At 34.6% G+C, this 16,708-nt stretch overlaps 4 protein-coding genes across 4 annotated transcripts; 2 read left to right on the top strand and 2 right to left on the bottom strand.

Annotated features, from left to right (window-relative positions):
• Nucleotides 1–412: 412 nt before the first annotated feature.
• LOC133670622 (glutaminyl-peptide cyclotransferase) lies at nt 413–4,870 on the top strand. Its single transcript, XM_062091160.1, has 11 exons — nt 413–720; nt 1,340–1,396; nt 1,712–1,747; nt 2,074–2,138; nt 2,379–2,442; nt 2,880–2,997; nt 3,294–3,391; nt 3,768–3,838; nt 3,941–3,968; nt 4,182–4,236; nt 4,492–4,870. Exons 1-11 carry the CDS (start codon nt 487–489, stop codon nt 4,596–4,598), a joined length of 933 nt encoding a protein of 310 aa, XP_061947144.1. The 5' UTR covers nt 413–486; the 3' UTR covers nt 4,599–4,870.
• Nucleotides 4,871–6,380: 1,510 nt separating this feature from the next.
• On the top strand, nt 6,381–8,792 carry LOC133670443 (probable serine/threonine-protein kinase At1g01540). The gene is made up of 7 exons (XM_062090940.1): nt 6,381–7,064; nt 7,202–7,303; nt 7,445–7,567; nt 7,651–7,821; nt 7,929–8,052; nt 8,148–8,357; nt 8,431–8,792. The coding sequence occupies exons 1-7, from the start codon at nt 6,475–6,477 to the stop codon at nt 8,572–8,574; spliced, it is 1,464 nt and encodes a 487-aa protein (XP_061946924.1). The 5' UTR covers nt 6,381–6,474; the 3' UTR covers nt 8,575–8,792.
• A 611-nt stretch (nt 8,793–9,403) lies between these two features.
• On the bottom strand, nt 9,404–11,599 carry LOC133670629 (probable polygalacturonase). The gene is made up of 5 exons (XM_062091169.1): nt 11,297–11,599; nt 10,662–10,782; nt 10,365–10,539; nt 10,190–10,260; nt 9,404–10,089 (listed from the first exon to the last, which is right to left on the bottom strand). Exons 1-5 carry the CDS (start codon nt 11,597–11,599, stop codon nt 9,404–9,406), a joined length of 1,356 nt encoding a protein of 451 aa, XP_061947153.1.
• A 2,151-nt stretch (nt 11,600–13,750) lies between these two features.
• LOC133670402 (proline-rich protein 1-like) lies at nt 13,751–15,484 on the bottom strand. The gene is made up of 2 exons (XM_062090886.1): nt 14,986–15,484; nt 13,751–14,334 (listed from the first exon to the last, which is right to left on the bottom strand). The coding sequence occupies exons 1-2, from the start codon at nt 15,443–15,445 to the stop codon at nt 13,985–13,987; spliced, it is 810 nt and encodes a 269-aa protein (XP_061946870.1). The 5' UTR covers nt 15,446–15,484; the 3' UTR covers nt 13,751–13,984.
• Between the last annotated feature and the right edge of the window lie 1,224 nt (nt 15,485–16,708).

Genomic DNA, 16,708 nt, shown 5'->3' with positions numbered 1-16,708 from the left:
AGCTTTCAATTTTTTCAATATATAAACCGAACTTTAAATAAATATTTTTTATATATTTAGGTGGAAATATAATATAAATATATATATATATATATATATATATTTAAGGATAAAAAAATAAAAAAAACATATATTTTACTAATTTTTATTAATAATTATGACTAAATAAATTAGAACTTCCTATGTTAATACTAACACACTTAATATTATGATCCATGACATAATATTTGCTAAAATGCTCACAAGGTTACATAAATTTATAGTTTTAACCAGTTAAACTAGACTGGGTTTAATAATAAATGTTAAATATTTAGAATTTGTATGTGAAAGGATTCGAAATGGAATATCTAATAAACTACAAGTACCAAAATGTACTTTATCCATCCTCCAATCAACAGAGACAAGGATCATCTGTCAATAGCGGTTAAAGTTATAGCTTTGACTCACCAACCATCACTGGTCCGGTCCCAGTGAATCCATCCTTCCATGGCAGCTAAATCTCGTAAGAAGAAACTCAACAATGTATCTATGTCATCTTCAGCTTCCACTCGTTTTAGGTACAAGAAAGTTTCTGTCTTTGTTTCCTTGGTCATGATTTTCGGTGTTGTTTATCTGTTGGGCGTTTCATCGAGCATTTGGAGTGGTGTTGGTTTTGTTCCTAAACTCTATGCAATTCAAGTCTTCAATGAGTTCCCTCATGATCCCAGTGCCTTCACTCAGGTAAATCCTTTTCTGGGTTTTCTTTGTTTTTGCTTGATTTGGCTTTATTGTCTTTAATATAATTGTTTGGATCTTTTTGCAAGTCTTGCAGCCTTCGTTTCTGTTTCTAATTTAGCTCAATAAAACACTATAAAATCTAATTAAATTTTATCATTGGAAATGTCTTGACTCTTCATTTTGTTTTAGTTTAATTTAACTTTATGCTAGAGCTAAACCTAGCAAAATGGGAGACTAGTTATTCAGTTTGAGTGAGGTCAAAAGGATTCGTTTAATTCATTGTTAGACTGAAATTAGGTATTTTGTAGGATCCAGCTCGTGTTCAGATTCCAGTTGATGATGACACTACCAGAAGTTTTTGTTGACTGTCAACTCATTTAGCTTACAGCATTGTCATATTTGTTTACTTGGCATGAAAGAGTTGATGCCATTCATGTAGCTCAGTCTTGTTCGTTTGCTTCATTATAATTTTTTTTTTTGTTGTTTCCTCAACAATCTGATTGAGACCCCTAAGCACACATTTTCAGATAGCTATTCCAAATTATTGAGAGTTTTCTTCACTGAGTATGAATTGCCTATTATTTGTTAATAGCTTATTGACTTGCAATAATCTTGATTTCAGGGTCTTCTTTATGCTGGAAATGGTACACTATATGAGTCAACTGGCCTTTATGGGAAGGTAATTTTGTTTATTCCAGTGTCTGCAAGTGTGTGTAATATTCTTTTATATGGAATTCAAGATTTTCTCTTTTTTTCTTGCTTTCCTTCTTCATTTATGTTTTGCTGTGTCATTTCATACGTTGTTTATGTAATTTACCTTTGGTAATTGTATGATTCTGAGTTTCAACATGTGTCTACAATATTGATGTTTCAGTGAGATGCATTTTTTTTTCAAAAGTAGGCGGTGTACTTTGCAGTGTCTTTTGCTTTTCTTGTCAATTACACTTATATTACATTCAATTCACTGATCATTTTATTTACCTTTTCATTTCAGTCATCTGTTCGCAGAGTAGCTCTTAAGACTGGGAAGGTACATGCTCTAGTGTTTGGGTTCTCATTTGTGTTTGATGTTTCTACAATCACGTTCCATGGCTTTTCTTTATGAACTGAAACTGATGAACATATATATGCCTGAAGTTAGGATAGAAGTGATAGTTTTAAGTTAGCTATTGGAGCTGTTAATGGACCGATTGATTGAATTCAACACGAAAAATTCGAGTTTTTTTTGTTCTTTTTGTGAATGGTCAGTAGATGTTTTAGTGATTTTAAGTTCAACAAATGACCAATTTTTAAATTGTAATCTTGTAACAAGCCAGATATTTTAATTTAGACCATAAGTTGTGTTTCTCTGTACAGGTTGAGGTTCTTCAGGAGATGGATGATTCTTATTTCGGGGAAGGTTTAACCCTGCTTGAGCAAAGGTGTGTGATTCAGTTGCAATTCTTTCTCTTGTTGATTCAGCATATTTATATTTGGAATTAAAATGTGTCGAAATTTGACATTTTCACTTGCATTCATAATGACAACTACAAGTTCAGCATCCTATTTAATTTATTTGCATAGTTAGTTAATCTGGTTTGTCCAGTTGTTGCTTTTATATATGTAGTCAAATTAAAAAATATGCTAAATAGCTAATATACCTATTTTATTTTCTTTTGCAGTCTGTTCCAAGTAACTTGGTTGACAAAAACCGGCTTCATATATGACAGAAAGGATTTAAGCAAAGTTTGTGCCTAAACAATTACTTTTACTATATACAAATGTATTTATTCAATAAGGTTGTTAGGTCCTTTTACACATGTAAATATAGGAATCTTTGAGATCTGTATCATGTCGTTTGGGTATCGCCAAACCACATCTTTGTGCGATAGGATTCTCCTGCTCTGAATTTGATTCTCAAAACATCTGCTATTCCAATGGGTTATTAAGTTTTATTAAGATGATATGGTTGTCAGAATGCCTACCATCTTGTATTGTGTTTGCTTTTACAATTGTGATTAGTTACTGCTCATAAAACTCCTCTGCAGACCAAATTTTACCTTGTAGTAAAACTATCATTCTGCATTTTCCATGCATGATTGCTAAAGATATTCCTTCCTTTTGGGGTGAATTAGAGGTTCTAGTTTCAGATATTTTGTAATTTTAGTTTATTTTTATTGCAGATCAGGGAATTCACTCATGAGATGGAAGATGGTTGGGGACTGGCTACCAATGGAAAAGTTTTGTTCGGCAGTGATGGGACTTCAGCATTATACCAGCTTGACCCTCAAACACTGAAAGGTTCTTCTTGCATAAAACAGTTAGTGTCAGATTCTGAAAAATTATGAGGTCTTTTGTTGTTCGTTTTCTTTTATCCTTCTTTAGAACAATTTTCAATTGTTTCCCCACTAACATTATCAATGTTCATATAGCCTTCAATTCATGTAGTTGCTCATAATAGTGATCTGTTTCTTTACTCATTTTAGCTTTGCATTTTTCCTGTATTACGGTGCTAATTCCTATTTTAATGTGTGAACTCATTTTTTTTTTCCTTTAAGCTCTGCATAATTGCTGATTTTTTGTCTTTTCTGATGCAGTCATTGGAAAACAAATTGTCAGATATAATGGACATGAAGTACACTATCTCAATGAACTAGAGTTCGTGAATGATGAAGTTTGGGCTAATGTTTGGCAGGTGTGTTCTTAGATATTCATTATGCGCATTTCAATACTGATTGGAGAATTTCCCAGTAATAATTACTCTGGCATTTGAGTGAGGGCATGGTTATAGTAGTCCCTTATGGAGGGACTAACTACTATGCTGAAGAGAGGCCATTTATGACTTTAATGCATATCCTTTGCCTTATGTATCTTTTATCCCAATCATCCTGTTTTTGGGCTTCTGTTTAGTGATTGAGCTACATGATAGCAGATAACTTTTCCCCTTCTCTTAGATCCCCTTAACCTGGCCCAGGCATTTGCATTTTATCCAAATGCTAAAGACTTTACTAAGCAAGCTAGCGAAGACTCTCCATCCAAATGTTGCCTAAACCTTTTATTCTGTCTGGCAGACTGATTGCATTGCAAGAATCTCAAAGAGAGATGGTTCCGTGCTTGGATGGATTCTCCTTCCAAATTTAAGGTTCTGTTTTTCTTTCACTTTCCTTGTGCATAGTTTATTATTGTCTGATATTTGTTTCAGCAATTCCTTTCAGAGTCATTCGTTTTCTTTTCTGTTTTGCAGAAAAGGCTTGATAGAAGCTGGATATCACGTAAGCGTTAGTCATAAGTAATTTGTAAAAGCAGTTTGTGATGTAATGACTCTCATTTGTTTCCTCGCTACATGGAAGAGGAAGACATATTTGAAAGGAACTGGATTTCACGTCATTTTCTCTTCCTCTTTCATTTTTCTTATATAGATTGTGGGTTTATAGAAGTATTTTCATTTCCTAATTCATGTATTTGGATTTTTCACTGCATTCCAGGGAATTGATGTTTTAAATGGCATAGCATGGGATGCCAATGACAACCGCCTTTTTGGTAAGCTTTCTCTTTGTACATTATGAGACATGTTTCTGTTATGATTTTTCTTTGATTTTTTTTTCACTTGAAATGCCATTGACGTGTTTCTGTGGTCCATACTTTGCAAATGCTGAGTTGACATTATGAGACAAATTCTCTTTGTTTTGTAAGAACATTCTCCAAACATTACCTTGCTAAGGAATCATACCATCTTAGCTGACTTCTTGTTTTATGATATAAGTTTAATTGTCCATGTTCAAAATTTGTTTGCAGTTACTGGAAAATTGTGGCCAAAGCTCTACGAAATCAAGTTGCAACCGATAAAGAAACATTTTGATGCAGGAGTGATTGAGCAGCTTTGCATCCCCCCAATACCATGACATGTCACACTGATACTGAGTTGTATGTGCTCAAAGAGCATAGTTTTAAACTTATGGTATGATTCTGGAAAGGAAAAGGAACTTTAGGGCCTATATGAAGTTTGGCTGCACACAGGAAATACACACAAACTGTTTGTTAACACTTCTGCTTCCTGGGATTGTTTATGTAAAGTTTTTGAACTGTACAGTATGAGTTACCTAAGGAGCTACACGCTGGTGCATATAACTGTACAAGAAGCTATTAATTTTCAAATGGTAGAATAGTTGCAGCAGAGTGGGTTTTTCTGGTTGAAGAATGCGATTGAAGTCGATTACTCTCCATCTCATCTGTGTCAGGCTATCACAATGGGCTCTCTCCCAGCAAGAAGCTATTCTACAACATTCAGAACACCTATAAAAAAGTTATATCCGTGATAATAATAAAGAAATCGAAACAATACTGTAAATTGGAATTTGTCGAATTAGTAAAGGAGGCTAAAGCATTCAGTGCCTCCATTTAATCTTGACATTTTCAACTCTATTCTGAGTTTCACAGGATAAATATTAAAAACTTGTTCAACTTGAAACCCGGATAAGGTCAAGCAATGAAACACAGGTTTTCTAGTTCAATGTATCAAGCCTAGCTGGGTTGAAGAACTTAATCTAACAAATGCTAGAGTTTTTTTTAGAAAAATAAATATTTTTTATAGTTTTTTTTTCTATTCTATATTATAATACTTTTCTAGTTTTTTTTTTCTATTTGAATAAAATAATCTTTTTCTATTTTATTATTCATATTTAATATTATTAGAGTGTTTTAGTTTTTTTCTATATAAAAAGTTATTATAGTTTTTTTTTGGCAAGTGGAGATACGAAGGAATAAAATTACAAATTTTGAGTTTTTCTATACTTAAAATATTCTTGATTTTTTAGAGTTTTAACTTATAATAAACTTTTTATTCTTCATTATTGTCTATGTCAATTGGTATTAAAATTCAATGATGATTATTTTATTTTGTTGCTTGTTGCATAATAATCTTGATTAGAAGAGATATAGAACATGATGTACTTGTATAGAAAAGGATATTGAGGTTCCTCGTCGAGCAAAAGATATCTATGAATTAATGTGTTGCTTTTATCTATATCAGTTGTTATCATTCAAAATTTAATAGTGAGACTTTAATGAAATGGTTCACACAAAAAATTATATTAGAGATTAATAATAGTGTGTTGTGATAGCCTTTTAATAAACAAAAACATTAAAAAATAAAATTAAATATTTTAAAATTCGATCTATTTTGATGGTCTTCGATCTTGTAACAAATTCTTTATCATTCCTCCATCCGTATCACAGGCAAAAATTGATTCAAGAAATACATTCACACTAGAAAAAGAATTACCACTTGTTTTTTCAAGTAACTAAAGTTTATACACACGAGGCTTTGGCAGGCTTTGCCCTGCCTGAGTGTTCTGGTTCGAACTCTCGTGTGTATCCAGCACATGAGGGTTTAACTGCTGTGGTCAATTCGTGTGACTTGTTTCGTCCCTGTCCCGGGTTTGATCCTCTATGTGTATGCCTGTCACCCCCGCGGTGCCTTACCTGCTCCTGGGCTTGCAGGATGTCCAGCGGGCCGTGAGGAATAGTCGTGGTGCGTGTAAGCTGGCCCGGACACCCCACGTAAATCAAAAAAAAAAAAAAAAAAGTAACTAAAGTTTATTTTAGAGTAAAGCCTTTCCCGCTATTCCGCTGGTTAGTTGATGATGAATATGTTCAAAGATTGAAATACAAAGTCATATGGCTAATCTCAAACTCTTCTTATCCCCAAAAATATCGAAAACAAGAAATTCCCCAGTTTTCCATGGACTTCACTCCTTAGCTTCACCTCTTTCTCAAATCATGTCCTCCAACACATCATCAATTGATACCAAGTTATCAAAGCACACCTCATTTTTTGGCATAAGATTATGGGTTCTAATTCTTGCTTTGATTGTTGTCTTCACTGTTCTGTTTTTAGTCATCATGGCTGCTTGCTTCATCTGTCTTTGTCGCCGAAAATCCAAACCTTTCAATCCCCATTTAAGGCGCTTATTGAACCCCATTTCGATGAAAGGTTTTCTGAATTCTTACACTATTCCATCCAAGGATAAAAGGCTTCTGTCGCATCGGATTTTGGAGGTTGAAATGAACATTGAAAAGTTAGACCATCATCATCAGGTGATTTTAACTGATCAATGTTCTAATGTGAGCACTGGGCTCACAACTCGATGGAGTGGTACTGGTGTAGCTGATTTGGAGCCTACTGCTAGGTACTCTTCTGTGGTTCCTGATGCATGGAGGGGAAACCGGATTGCTTTGAAAGAGATTGAGGTTGTTACGGATGGATTTGCTGACATGAATATGATTGGAAGTGGAGATTATAGTGTTGCGTATCGGGGCGTGCTGTTGGATACTACCCGAGTGGCTGTAAAGAGGCTACTGAGTAACAGGTGCTCAATTTTGAATCTTTATTAGAAGATAGATGACTTATTGATTGCATCAAATTATGCATGCTAGATTACCAAAGAGAAGGAAATGGTGCATATCAGAATTTTGTTTAATTGCTTATGAGTTAATGAATCTTCAGTTGTCAAGCTGAGGACTTCATAGCAGAAGCGGAAATGATAGGGCATATCAGGCACAAGAATTTAGTCAAATTGCTTGGATACTGTATGGAAGAAGGTTACAGGTAAATTTCTTTTCAGAAACTCTACTGTTTTACGCAAGATGAATTTTTCATTTTTCATCCCAAGGCTAATTAATTTCTCTTCAGAATCAATAATAAAATTTCATTTATCTCATTCTTTTTCTTGGTTTTTCCTTCTATTAGAATTCTTGTGAGCGAGTACGTTGACAATGGTAATCTGCATCAATGGCTTTATGGATGTCCTGAACAACCCAGCCCTCTAACATGGGCTATACGGATGAACATCATCCAAGGAATAGCTAAAGGGTATCTTGTGTGATCTTCTGATTCTTTTCAGTTAATTTAACTGCTTGCTCTTCCATTAATGTAATGTTCTTTTGCTTCTGAAGATTAGCCTACCTTCACGAAGATATCGAGCCAAAGTTTATTCATCAGAACCTACAATCTAGCAACATACTGCTTGATCACCAGTGGAATCCCAAGATATCTGATTTTGGGATTGCTAAACTCTTCGGCCCTCAATGGATCGACATAACAACTCTTGCAATGGAAACATCTGGGTGAGTTTCTCTGGATCAGCTTGCTTATGACATAGGAATTTTGCCCTGGTTACTGCAAGTGAACTTGGTAATTTGCGCTGACCATGTCAAGGAGGATGTGTTTGCAGTTATTTAGCTCATGAACACGAATATACTGGAGTTCTGAGTGAAAAAAGTGACGTTTACAGCTTTGGAATACTTATCATGGAGATCATATGTGCCAGGGCTCCTGTAGATCACAATCAGCCTCAGGTATAGATTTCTTATCTTCAAGCACCTGAGCTAGTTTTCCTTTCGGTATATAAAGAAATGTTTCATTGATCATAGAACTTGGTCATTGAATGCAGGTATATTTGGTTGACTGGTTGAAGTCTATGGTTGCGAATAAGCAAATCATGTTTGTTGTGGATCCTAAATTGCCAGAAATTCCGTCATCCAAGGAACTAAAACGAATACTTTTGCTTGCTCTTCGCTGTGTTGATCGTGATATAAAACATAGGCCTACAATGGGGGATGTGATCCACATGCTTGAGCCTCGTGACTTACTGCTTGATGATGTAAGAACTAAGAACATTTCCATCTGAAGACTTCAGAACATATTGGATTTATTATGTTGTTTGTATGATGCAGGATCGTCGAATTAGGAGAGATGGCTCATCTTGTCGATATAAACAGCAAGAGAGTCATATTGTTACCCAATTTGGTGTAGGTGATTTCAGTACACATGAGAAAGAGAGTAACATTAATCTCTATCAGAAAATCTTGCCGACATAAGAAGATTTTATTCCGAACAGATCATGGATAATCTGACTTCTGAGAGGTTTAGACATCTTCTTTTCAAGTTTTAGTTTACCAGTAGCCGTACAGATCAAGCTATGAAATTTCTGTTCATCTGTAGTTACTCTCAACATTAGCTAAATCAATAATTTTCTCCATTCAGTTCATCATTCTTGATCAATAAAACATAGGGAGCCAATGAAACTGCACAAAAATTGGTCTTTTTTTACTTGATTCACACATTTTTCTTATTTAGGACTATAAACATATTCTACAGTTTGTCCATGCTTATATAGGAAGATCAACATATTTTATTCGTTTCTCTTGGAGATCCATCATGGCTTAATGGGGTTATGATCTAGCTAGTGGCAGAACAAGTTTGGAGCCTTTCTCAATAGGAAGTTTATCTTCTGGGAAAGGACACTCCATGCTTTTCTTTGCCATGGCACTACATGATTTGGGAGTCGCATTGCTTGAAACTGCCGATATGTCAGTGCAGTTCCATGCTGGTTTGTTATGTTTCTTAGCCAAGCTCATTGTTATATTATAAATGCAAATTCCTATAGAAGGATTTTCCTCACCAAGTCCTAGTTTTCCCTGAATCGTTATGTTTTCATCCACTTCATCTTTGTAGTTTATTCTTGTGATCTCGAGCAGTGCTTTTGCATCATATCCCTCGTCAGCATGTGACGCATAAGAGCCTATCATCGAAAAGACAAAGTTCATTGTCTTCAGGGTCATTCTTCTTACAAAAATGTCGTTCACATAACCTGTCCTGTCTAGGATCATCAACTTGTTTTATTCATTAATTACCGGGAGTATAATTCTAACTACTAGCAGAACAAGTTTGGAGTTTTACATCCTCAATTGGCAGTCTATCTTCAGGGAAAGGACATTCAATACTTTTCTCCAGCAACGCAGCGCATGGCTGAGGAGTTACTTTGCCTGAAACTCCCTGAATGTCAGTGCAGTTCCATTGCAGTTCCTTAGGTTTCTGGGTTAAACTTATGTTTACATTAGAAATGCAAATTCCTGTAAAAGGATCGTTCTCAATTCCTTCTAGTCTCGCCGAATAGGTTACGTTCTCAGCCACTATATCTTTGTAACTTATTCCTTTGATCTCAGGTAATGCTTTTGGATCATATCCCGTATCAGGGTGTGACCCGTAAGAGCCTGTCATCCAGAAGGCATACTTCATTGTCTTCAGGGTCATTCTTCTTACAAAAATGTCCTTCACATAAGCTCCTCTTCCTACAGCAGTCTTGATTCGAACTCCAGATTGGGTACTGAGGGCTGTGATATCTTCAGCTCTAACGTCCTGGATTCCGCCGGACATTTCACTTCCAAGAGCAATGGTAGCACTGTCAGGAGAAATGCAGGTAAACCTTATGACTAGGTGTTGCGTAGGCCTTCCAAATTTGATTCCATATTCATCCCATCCACTCTTAACTGCAATGCAGTCATCCCCTGATACTACAAAGGAATCTTCGATACGAACATTCGAGGATGAATCTGAAAAACATATATAAAAAAAATAGAGGGAAACGATTATGGACAAGTCTGAACACACCAAGCATGAGCAAAAGCTGAAAATAAGAAAATTGATTCAAACCTGGGTTAATCCCATCTGTATTGGGAGAATCAACTGGTGCCAAAATTGTCAACCACTGGATCAACACATTGCTGCATTTCCCAAAACATCAGAACCACAATTACGTGCAATCTGCTAAATAATGTGCTTAATCATAACTTTTACACAAAGCTGAGCACATCAAAAAAGGTCAAACCTGCAATATGTAGGATGAACATTCCATGATGGAGAGTTAATCAATGTAAGGTTGGATATTTGAACCTGATCAGAGTACAGAAACTCAATCAGATATGGTCGCGTCAGTTTCAATTTTTTCTGGTGGAATTTGTCCCACCAAACTGCACCCTGGCCATCAATTGTACCATTGTTACCTAATAAGAACAGCCCATAGGCACCAAATTAGACATAAATTGGCTAAAGAAAAAAAAAATCAAAATGATGCATAATTTTTCATAATTAGGCCAAAATCATAAGGGTCTAGAGATTTGATTACCAGTGACCACGACATCTGTTAGATGTGTCCCAAAAATCAGACTACTAAACCTTCCAGCATGTTCATCTCTACCTACCCCATAGGAGGGCAATGGAGGGAAAGCAGGCCATTCTGCCTCATCCTGTCAATATGATCATGTAAATGTACAACAATGACGATGAATATATAGATAAAAAAATCAATATATACATATAGATGAAAAATAGTTTAAACAATTGCCAAGAACAAGAGTTTCCAATCTCATTTGATGATGACAGTATCCCATATCAGGAGCCTATTATAAACCTACAACAAGTCTTCCTAGGCTCAGTTTCAGGGCAAACTCCATCCAAGTTTATGGGCTTAGATTGAAGGGTCTAAGGTGTGAAATACTTCTTAAGTAGGAATCACTACCAATCATGTAACGAATCTATTCTAACATTATCATAGTCTTAATTCTACAATTAAAAACATGTTAGATCTGGTTTAAAGTTTAATTAAGTAAAAGTTCAAAATCATGATTTGATGTCGCCTACTAACATAAACCGTTTCAAAACCGTCCATGACAACTCAAAAACTGCTTGCAAAGAACGTTAAAGTGCTCCTCCACTATTACTTCTTCAAACTCTAGATTAACAGGTAATCAAGAGGCATACCTGAGAAGCAAGAAGAACAGCGTCCTTATGAAGAAAAAGAGTGAAATGGCTACTGAGGTTAAAGCTCCCAGTTAACCATTTTCCTGGCGGTACAATAAGTTGTGCTCCACCGTCTGATGCATACTGACTTAGCTCGGCAATTGCTGCTTTAAAAGCCTTTGTGTTTGATGTTTTTCCATCACCAACTCCTCCAAAATCTGTCAAGACTGCGCTATGCTTTCTACAGTTTATTGCATGGTACTCTGTGCTTGCGCCTGCTAGTGTTGAAACAAGTGATCCCAATATCAAAAATATTGAGATCATTGTCTCCAATACCTTTAAATCATCAATTAAGATTCTATCATTAATTTCAATATTCAGATAATAATAAGGAAAAAATGTTCTATAAAGACATTAATCGTCACATTAGTTCACCACTGTGAAGTATGATCCTATGCTACATGTTATAGATGAAGAGCAACTGAATGTTTCTCTTGAAAATAAAATGTAGAAATTAAATATTTTTTCAGAGAGAATGTGTAGAGACAGACTACGTACCTTGTAATAATATCTGGATTTAGGACATAACTCCATATTGTATAAGTGAAAGAGAAGACTAATTCAATTTTTTTGTAAGAAACAATGGGGAGAATTTATAGAGTTTTGCATTAACAATTAATATCAATGATAAATGAAATATTCTCCCCGTGGGATCATTTTTTTGAGAAATTAACATGGAAATATTTTTTGCAGTTTCTAAAAATACCAATTATATCAGTAATTTTAAGTCCATGGTGGCATGTAAGGAAACTAAACATGAGTAGTTCAGATTTTGATTCACTTTTACAGAAATGTTAAAGAAACTAATTAAAAAAAATAGCTGTTAAAGAAGAAAATCAAAGATGAAGATCGCAATAATAATTAAAATCAAAGATTACAAATGCGAATTTATGAGCGAAAAAATTAAGAGAGAGAGAGAGAGAGAAACACATTACATGGGATTTTCTGGATTTTTGGCACAACTCTAACTTCATGTCTCAAAAGGAGAATGTGAAATTGCAATTTTCTTGCACAAACAGGAAGGTTATATGTAAGAGGGATTTGAATATAATGACTATTAATTAATTAATAAATAAATCGAGATGATTTTCTTGGATAAGTGCTTGAAATTAATTAAACGTGTTCTGTTAAACTTGTTTAAGGTACCAAAATAAGACTGGTGTATTGAAATAAATTAATTTTTCACTTTCAGATTAAAAAAGTTTAATTATTAAATATATTATTCAAAGTTTATAATTGTTTCAAGAATAATTTAAAACAATAGTATTAGCGTCTTATACCAGATTTATCTGACACATGTTAGTCATGTATTAATTAGATATCGATACCAGATTTATTATTTCGAGACCATAGAGAAAAACTTAAATCAACTACATGAATTTAATTTATGATGGTTTTAAAAGAAAAGGAGCATTTATGGATAGTTGAGATATCACCATCTGTCAGCTTCTAGGTCAAAAGCGAGTCCCCATTACGCGGTAATCTTTCCGAAAGTGGAGGTCCAGTCCGGCTCTAATCCAGTCTCTGATGGAGGCGTAGTGGGCTAACTGACTGACCTAAAGGACTAGGCAGCTCCGGCTCCTATAACACAAGACCCGCATTCAATCAGAGAGGCTTTCACTCCCTCGTGCATCTCTAGCCACTTCCTCAGAGGAAAGCGTAGGCCGATCTGAAAGGCCACCTAGCTGCCCGAAAGCCTACCGTAGAATGTAGCTGGTGCTTGTGTCTCCGTCCCACCTATACCTGAATAGATTGAGATCCATTTCAGCTCTGCAACCCGGGCTAGGAAGTAGTGCTTTATAGAAGAAAACCGCGCCGATCTTGTGTGGTCACTCGCTTCCTTTATGCTTTCTGAATCTGTTAACGTTTTAGAATCCCCTCTTCCTCGCGTAATGTACTGTATTTCTTGATTCCCCTCTCCCTCGAAATGCTGTTCTTACTTCATGCCAAGCAGATGCTTTGAATCGAAAAGAATGCATGGCGTTTCAACTCCCCATGCACGATTGCATGCATGGTAGGGGGTCTATTTGCTTAGTCTTATTTCTTTTTTAATATAATATAATTTGAAATCTACATTTGGTTGGCCCTTTGGTTTTAAGTTTATTCCATTTGATTTTAAGACTTTCATTTCTTACATTTTTCAGTTGTCATGGTTAACAAAAAAAAATTGAATTAAAGGAATTAAATCCTTTTGTTTCAATGCTAAAAAACTTTTTAATAAAATTATGAAAAATATTTAGTTAGATAATATTTAAAAAAGTATTCTTGATCAAATCCTAAATCGAATCTAAAATAAAATTTATATTTTTTTTATTTAAATATGAATTTTATTATAGAATTACTATTCTAAAACCCGACGTAACTAATTATTGGATTAACTCATAACTCAGATGATGTAGACTTGAATGAGTTGAATTTCAATATGAAAAAGAGTATTGATTTATTACCATGTTTTATGCATGCTGCATACAAGAGAAACAACAGGACATGATTCATTACCAATATCTCAAGGCATAAACAAAATCCAACATGATAATTAAAAAAATATACCAACAAGAATAATGAAAATCAATTGCCCGGCCAAAAGCTAATGAAAAAACATAGAAAACAGATGAATGATAAAGAATTTAGCCATGAAAAAAAATAATATTAATAACCCCCAGGTGGAGTTGTTGAGGTTGATGTGGTTTCAGAGGTGTAGAAGAAAGTCCTCATGGAATATAGTTTAATGTTCTTGTTGCTGAGAACGTGGTAAGAAGAAAGGAGGGCTCCATTAATTCCGTTGTTGACATCTGTTGGGATTTTGCAGGTCTCCAATGGAGAGTTTTCAAGGTAGGCCTTGCATTCTTTAAGCTTTAAATTATGGCCAAGACCGCCGAAAGGAAACAAGGTTTTGAAGTAGTAACCATGGGCGTCAGCTGCATCAGTCAAGCAGGAGAAATGTGTTGCCTCGTTCCCATTCTGGTCCACCCCCGTGCATGCTATCCTTACCTTAGCTCCTGTAGCAAAGAAAAGAATTTTTTAGGCAGAAACTCCATCAAACTTTGGATTTATTCGATGTAAACATATTAGCTATTACAAAAAAAATGTTTTCCCTTCAAAATATAAACATGATTATATTAAAGATACATGATTATTTATTAAATATAATCTTTATTTTGGGCCCTGTATTTATAACAAAAGTCAACATCATGTTTTGGCAACTTCTCTTATAATTAAGACTATGTTATCCACGTTAAATTACAGGATTAGTTAAGGTGTGTGTAAACTGACCCGAACACCCACGTTAAACAAAAAAAAAAAACTATGCTATCGACATAAGATATATTGATAATTAACAACTACTAATCACCAGTCTCCATCAAATTTTTGCATTATTTATTGCCAGTTTTTTTAAGGGCATTTAGTAAAAAGGTCAGTTTCCTCATCACGTGATGCATAAAATTGATGGAAATTGAGATTGATAGTTAGTTGATCTAATTTTGCCCACACTTTTAGATTTTAATAAAAATTGATCAAGAAGTAAAAGCTGGGGGGCCGGAAATTGACTTCCCCGAGTGCATGGAGCAAGAAAATGGTGATCTCTAATTAATAAATGTCACAAATGTAAATTAGTCATGGCATAGAGTTTAAAGGATAGAAATTACTACCTTCGACGGGAATATAGTTAGAACCTGATTTACAAAGAATAAGACCTTCAACGCAAATTGGCAGCAAGCTTTCGGGCTCATAACCTGGTTTGCCATGGCTTAGTTTTGGTTTGGGGAGGTGGTGTGGCATAGGGATATAATGGTAGCCATGGTTTGGTATTTTTGGGACGGTCACCTTCGGTAGATCCACGTTTGGTTTAGGGTTGTATTTAAAGTCAGGCTTTGGTTTGGGAAGGTTTGATTTTGGGCCATATCCATGACCTGGATAGGAAGCTTTTGGTTGATCATGGCCAGAGTTAGGGGTATCATAAGTTGGCTTGGGTTTGGGTGCTGGGAAATAGCTAGTTTCAGGTTTAACAGTATCAGGCTTTGGTTCATAGCCATAATCAGCAGCAGAGGCAATGACCAACAACGATAACAGGAGGATAGAGGCTGTACAGAAGAAATGGGTTAGAGCCATGGCAGCAGAAAGTGTAAGCAGAAGAAAATGTTATGTTAATACGACGATGACTGTTGATTGCTAATGGATTAGGCTAGTATTTATAGCAAGAAGGGCTCAAATTATTTTATTAATTTAGGATTTAAAATTATAAATTGGAGAGAAACTTGGCTGCACATTGGTGAAAGGAATATTATATGCAAGGTTGGCTGTTGAATTAATAGACAATGCCTTCACGACGTGCATGATTAAAAAGGTGATGGATAACAGAAGATTAATCATATATACGATGACGCCATTGAATTTAATAACAAATGTTAAAAATCAAAAAAATAATGGAGGAATACACAGAGAGAAATTCAGAGAACTTATGCCAGGTTGGGATGGCCATAATTTGGATCAAACTTCGCTGGCAGATGCCCAGTTTTTTCCAAATCTGGGCAAATTTCTTGTCTCGCATTTTAGATGTTGAAGAATTTCAAAGATATGACAACAAATACTTAAGTAATAATACCCACTTGCTTGTTGATATTTTGTCTTTGTTCTTTTTTTCTTTTCTTTTTTTCTAGATATATAACTCTATGTCTTCGGTTTGGATTTATGAAAAGGGTTAGTATTTTGGTTAGGGTTGGAAGGAAGGGGAGGACAAGAGGGCATATTTTTGTTTGATTTGTTTTTTTTTTTTTATCGAAGATTTGATTTGTTATTGATACCCATCAAGGTTTGTCTTTTTTATTTTGGGATAATATAGTTTTTGAATAAATTTTATTTTTTGGGGTTCGATATAAATAAAATGAAATCTTTGTAGAGAGTTTTTGAAATTTTATTTTTTAGGAGTAATAGAGATTTTGGTTTTATGATTGGCAATTTGTTTTTTTTTTTTTGGTTTTAGAGTTTATAGGGGCAGAGACTCTATAAAGTATAAACTACATCACTAATAATTTAGGGGGTTTATTTTCACTGTTGAAGAATTTATTTAAAATCAACTCCATAGAAAATGTAAAAACTAATCTGAAAATATTATAATTATAGCCATTACTAGGTTATTTCTCCCGTTACATTGTAGCTTGAACAAAAAAAAAATTAAGCATAAAAATATGATATCTAGGTTGCATAAAACTTATAGGTGTTATTATTAAACCTGGAACACCTAGTTAAATTTCAAAACTCCCGACTTGATTTATTTTTTAATCAAGTTTTAAATTAACTAAGATAATATTGTGTTTTTTAATCATTGATCTATCTAAAATTTAAGAAAAATCATTCTCAATAAGAAGATCTTTA

Source organism: Populus nigra, chromosome 13 (genome assembly GCF_951802175.1).
Source record: "Populus nigra chromosome 13, ddPopNigr1.1, whole genome shotgun sequence".
Classification (NCBI taxonomy): domain Eukaryota; kingdom Viridiplantae; phylum Streptophyta; class Magnoliopsida; order Malpighiales; family Salicaceae; genus Populus; species Populus nigra.
The sequence above is the reverse complement of the archived record's forward strand: the minus strand, read 5'-3'. Positions and strand labels throughout refer to the sequence as shown.

Excerpts from the sequence above, each read along its gene's own strand:
- LOC133670629 (XM_062091169.1), bottom strand. The coding sequence starts at position 11,599 with ATGATCTCAATATTTTTGATATTGGGATCACTTGTTTCAACACTAGCA. Across the intron at positions 10,783-11,296 it reads CTGTTCTTCTTGCTTCTCAG|GATGAGGCAGAATGGCCTGC; the intron begins GTATGCCTCTTG and ends TCATATTGACAG. Across the intron at positions 10,540-10,661 it reads AACAGATGTCGTGGTCACTG|GTAACAATGGTACAATTGAT; the intron begins GTAATCAAATCT and ends TGTTCTTATTAG.
- LOC133670443 (XM_062090940.1), top strand. The coding sequence starts at position 6,475 with ATGTCCTCCAACACATCATCAATTGATACCAAGTTATCAAAGCACACC. Across the intron at positions 7,065-7,201 it reads AAGAGGCTACTGAGTAACAG|TTGTCAAGCTGAGGACTTCA; the intron begins GTGCTCAATTTT and ends ATGAATCTTCAG. Across the intron at positions 8,358-8,430 it reads GTGACTTACTGCTTGATGAT|GATCGTCGAATTAGGAGAGA; the intron begins GTAAGAACTAAG and ends TGTATGATGCAG.
- LOC133670402 (XM_062090886.1), bottom strand. The coding sequence starts at position 15,445 with ATGGCTCTAACCCATTTCTTCTGTACAGCCTCTATCCTCCTGTTATCG. Across the intron at positions 14,335-14,985 it reads TAACTATATTCCCGTCGAAG|GAGCTAAGGTAAGGATAGCA; the intron begins GTAGTAATTTCT and ends TCTTTGCTACAG.
- LOC133670622 (XM_062091160.1), top strand. The coding sequence starts at position 487 with ATGGCAGCTAAATCTCGTAAGAAGAAACTCAACAATGTATCTATGTCA. Across the intron at positions 2,998-3,293 it reads TGACCCTCAAACACTGAAAG|TCATTGGAAAACAAATTGTC; the intron begins GTTCTTCTTGCA and ends TTTCTGATGCAG. Across the intron at positions 4,237-4,491 it reads CAATGACAACCGCCTTTTTG|TTACTGGAAAATTGTGGCCA; the intron begins GTAAGCTTTCTC and ends ATTTGTTTGCAG.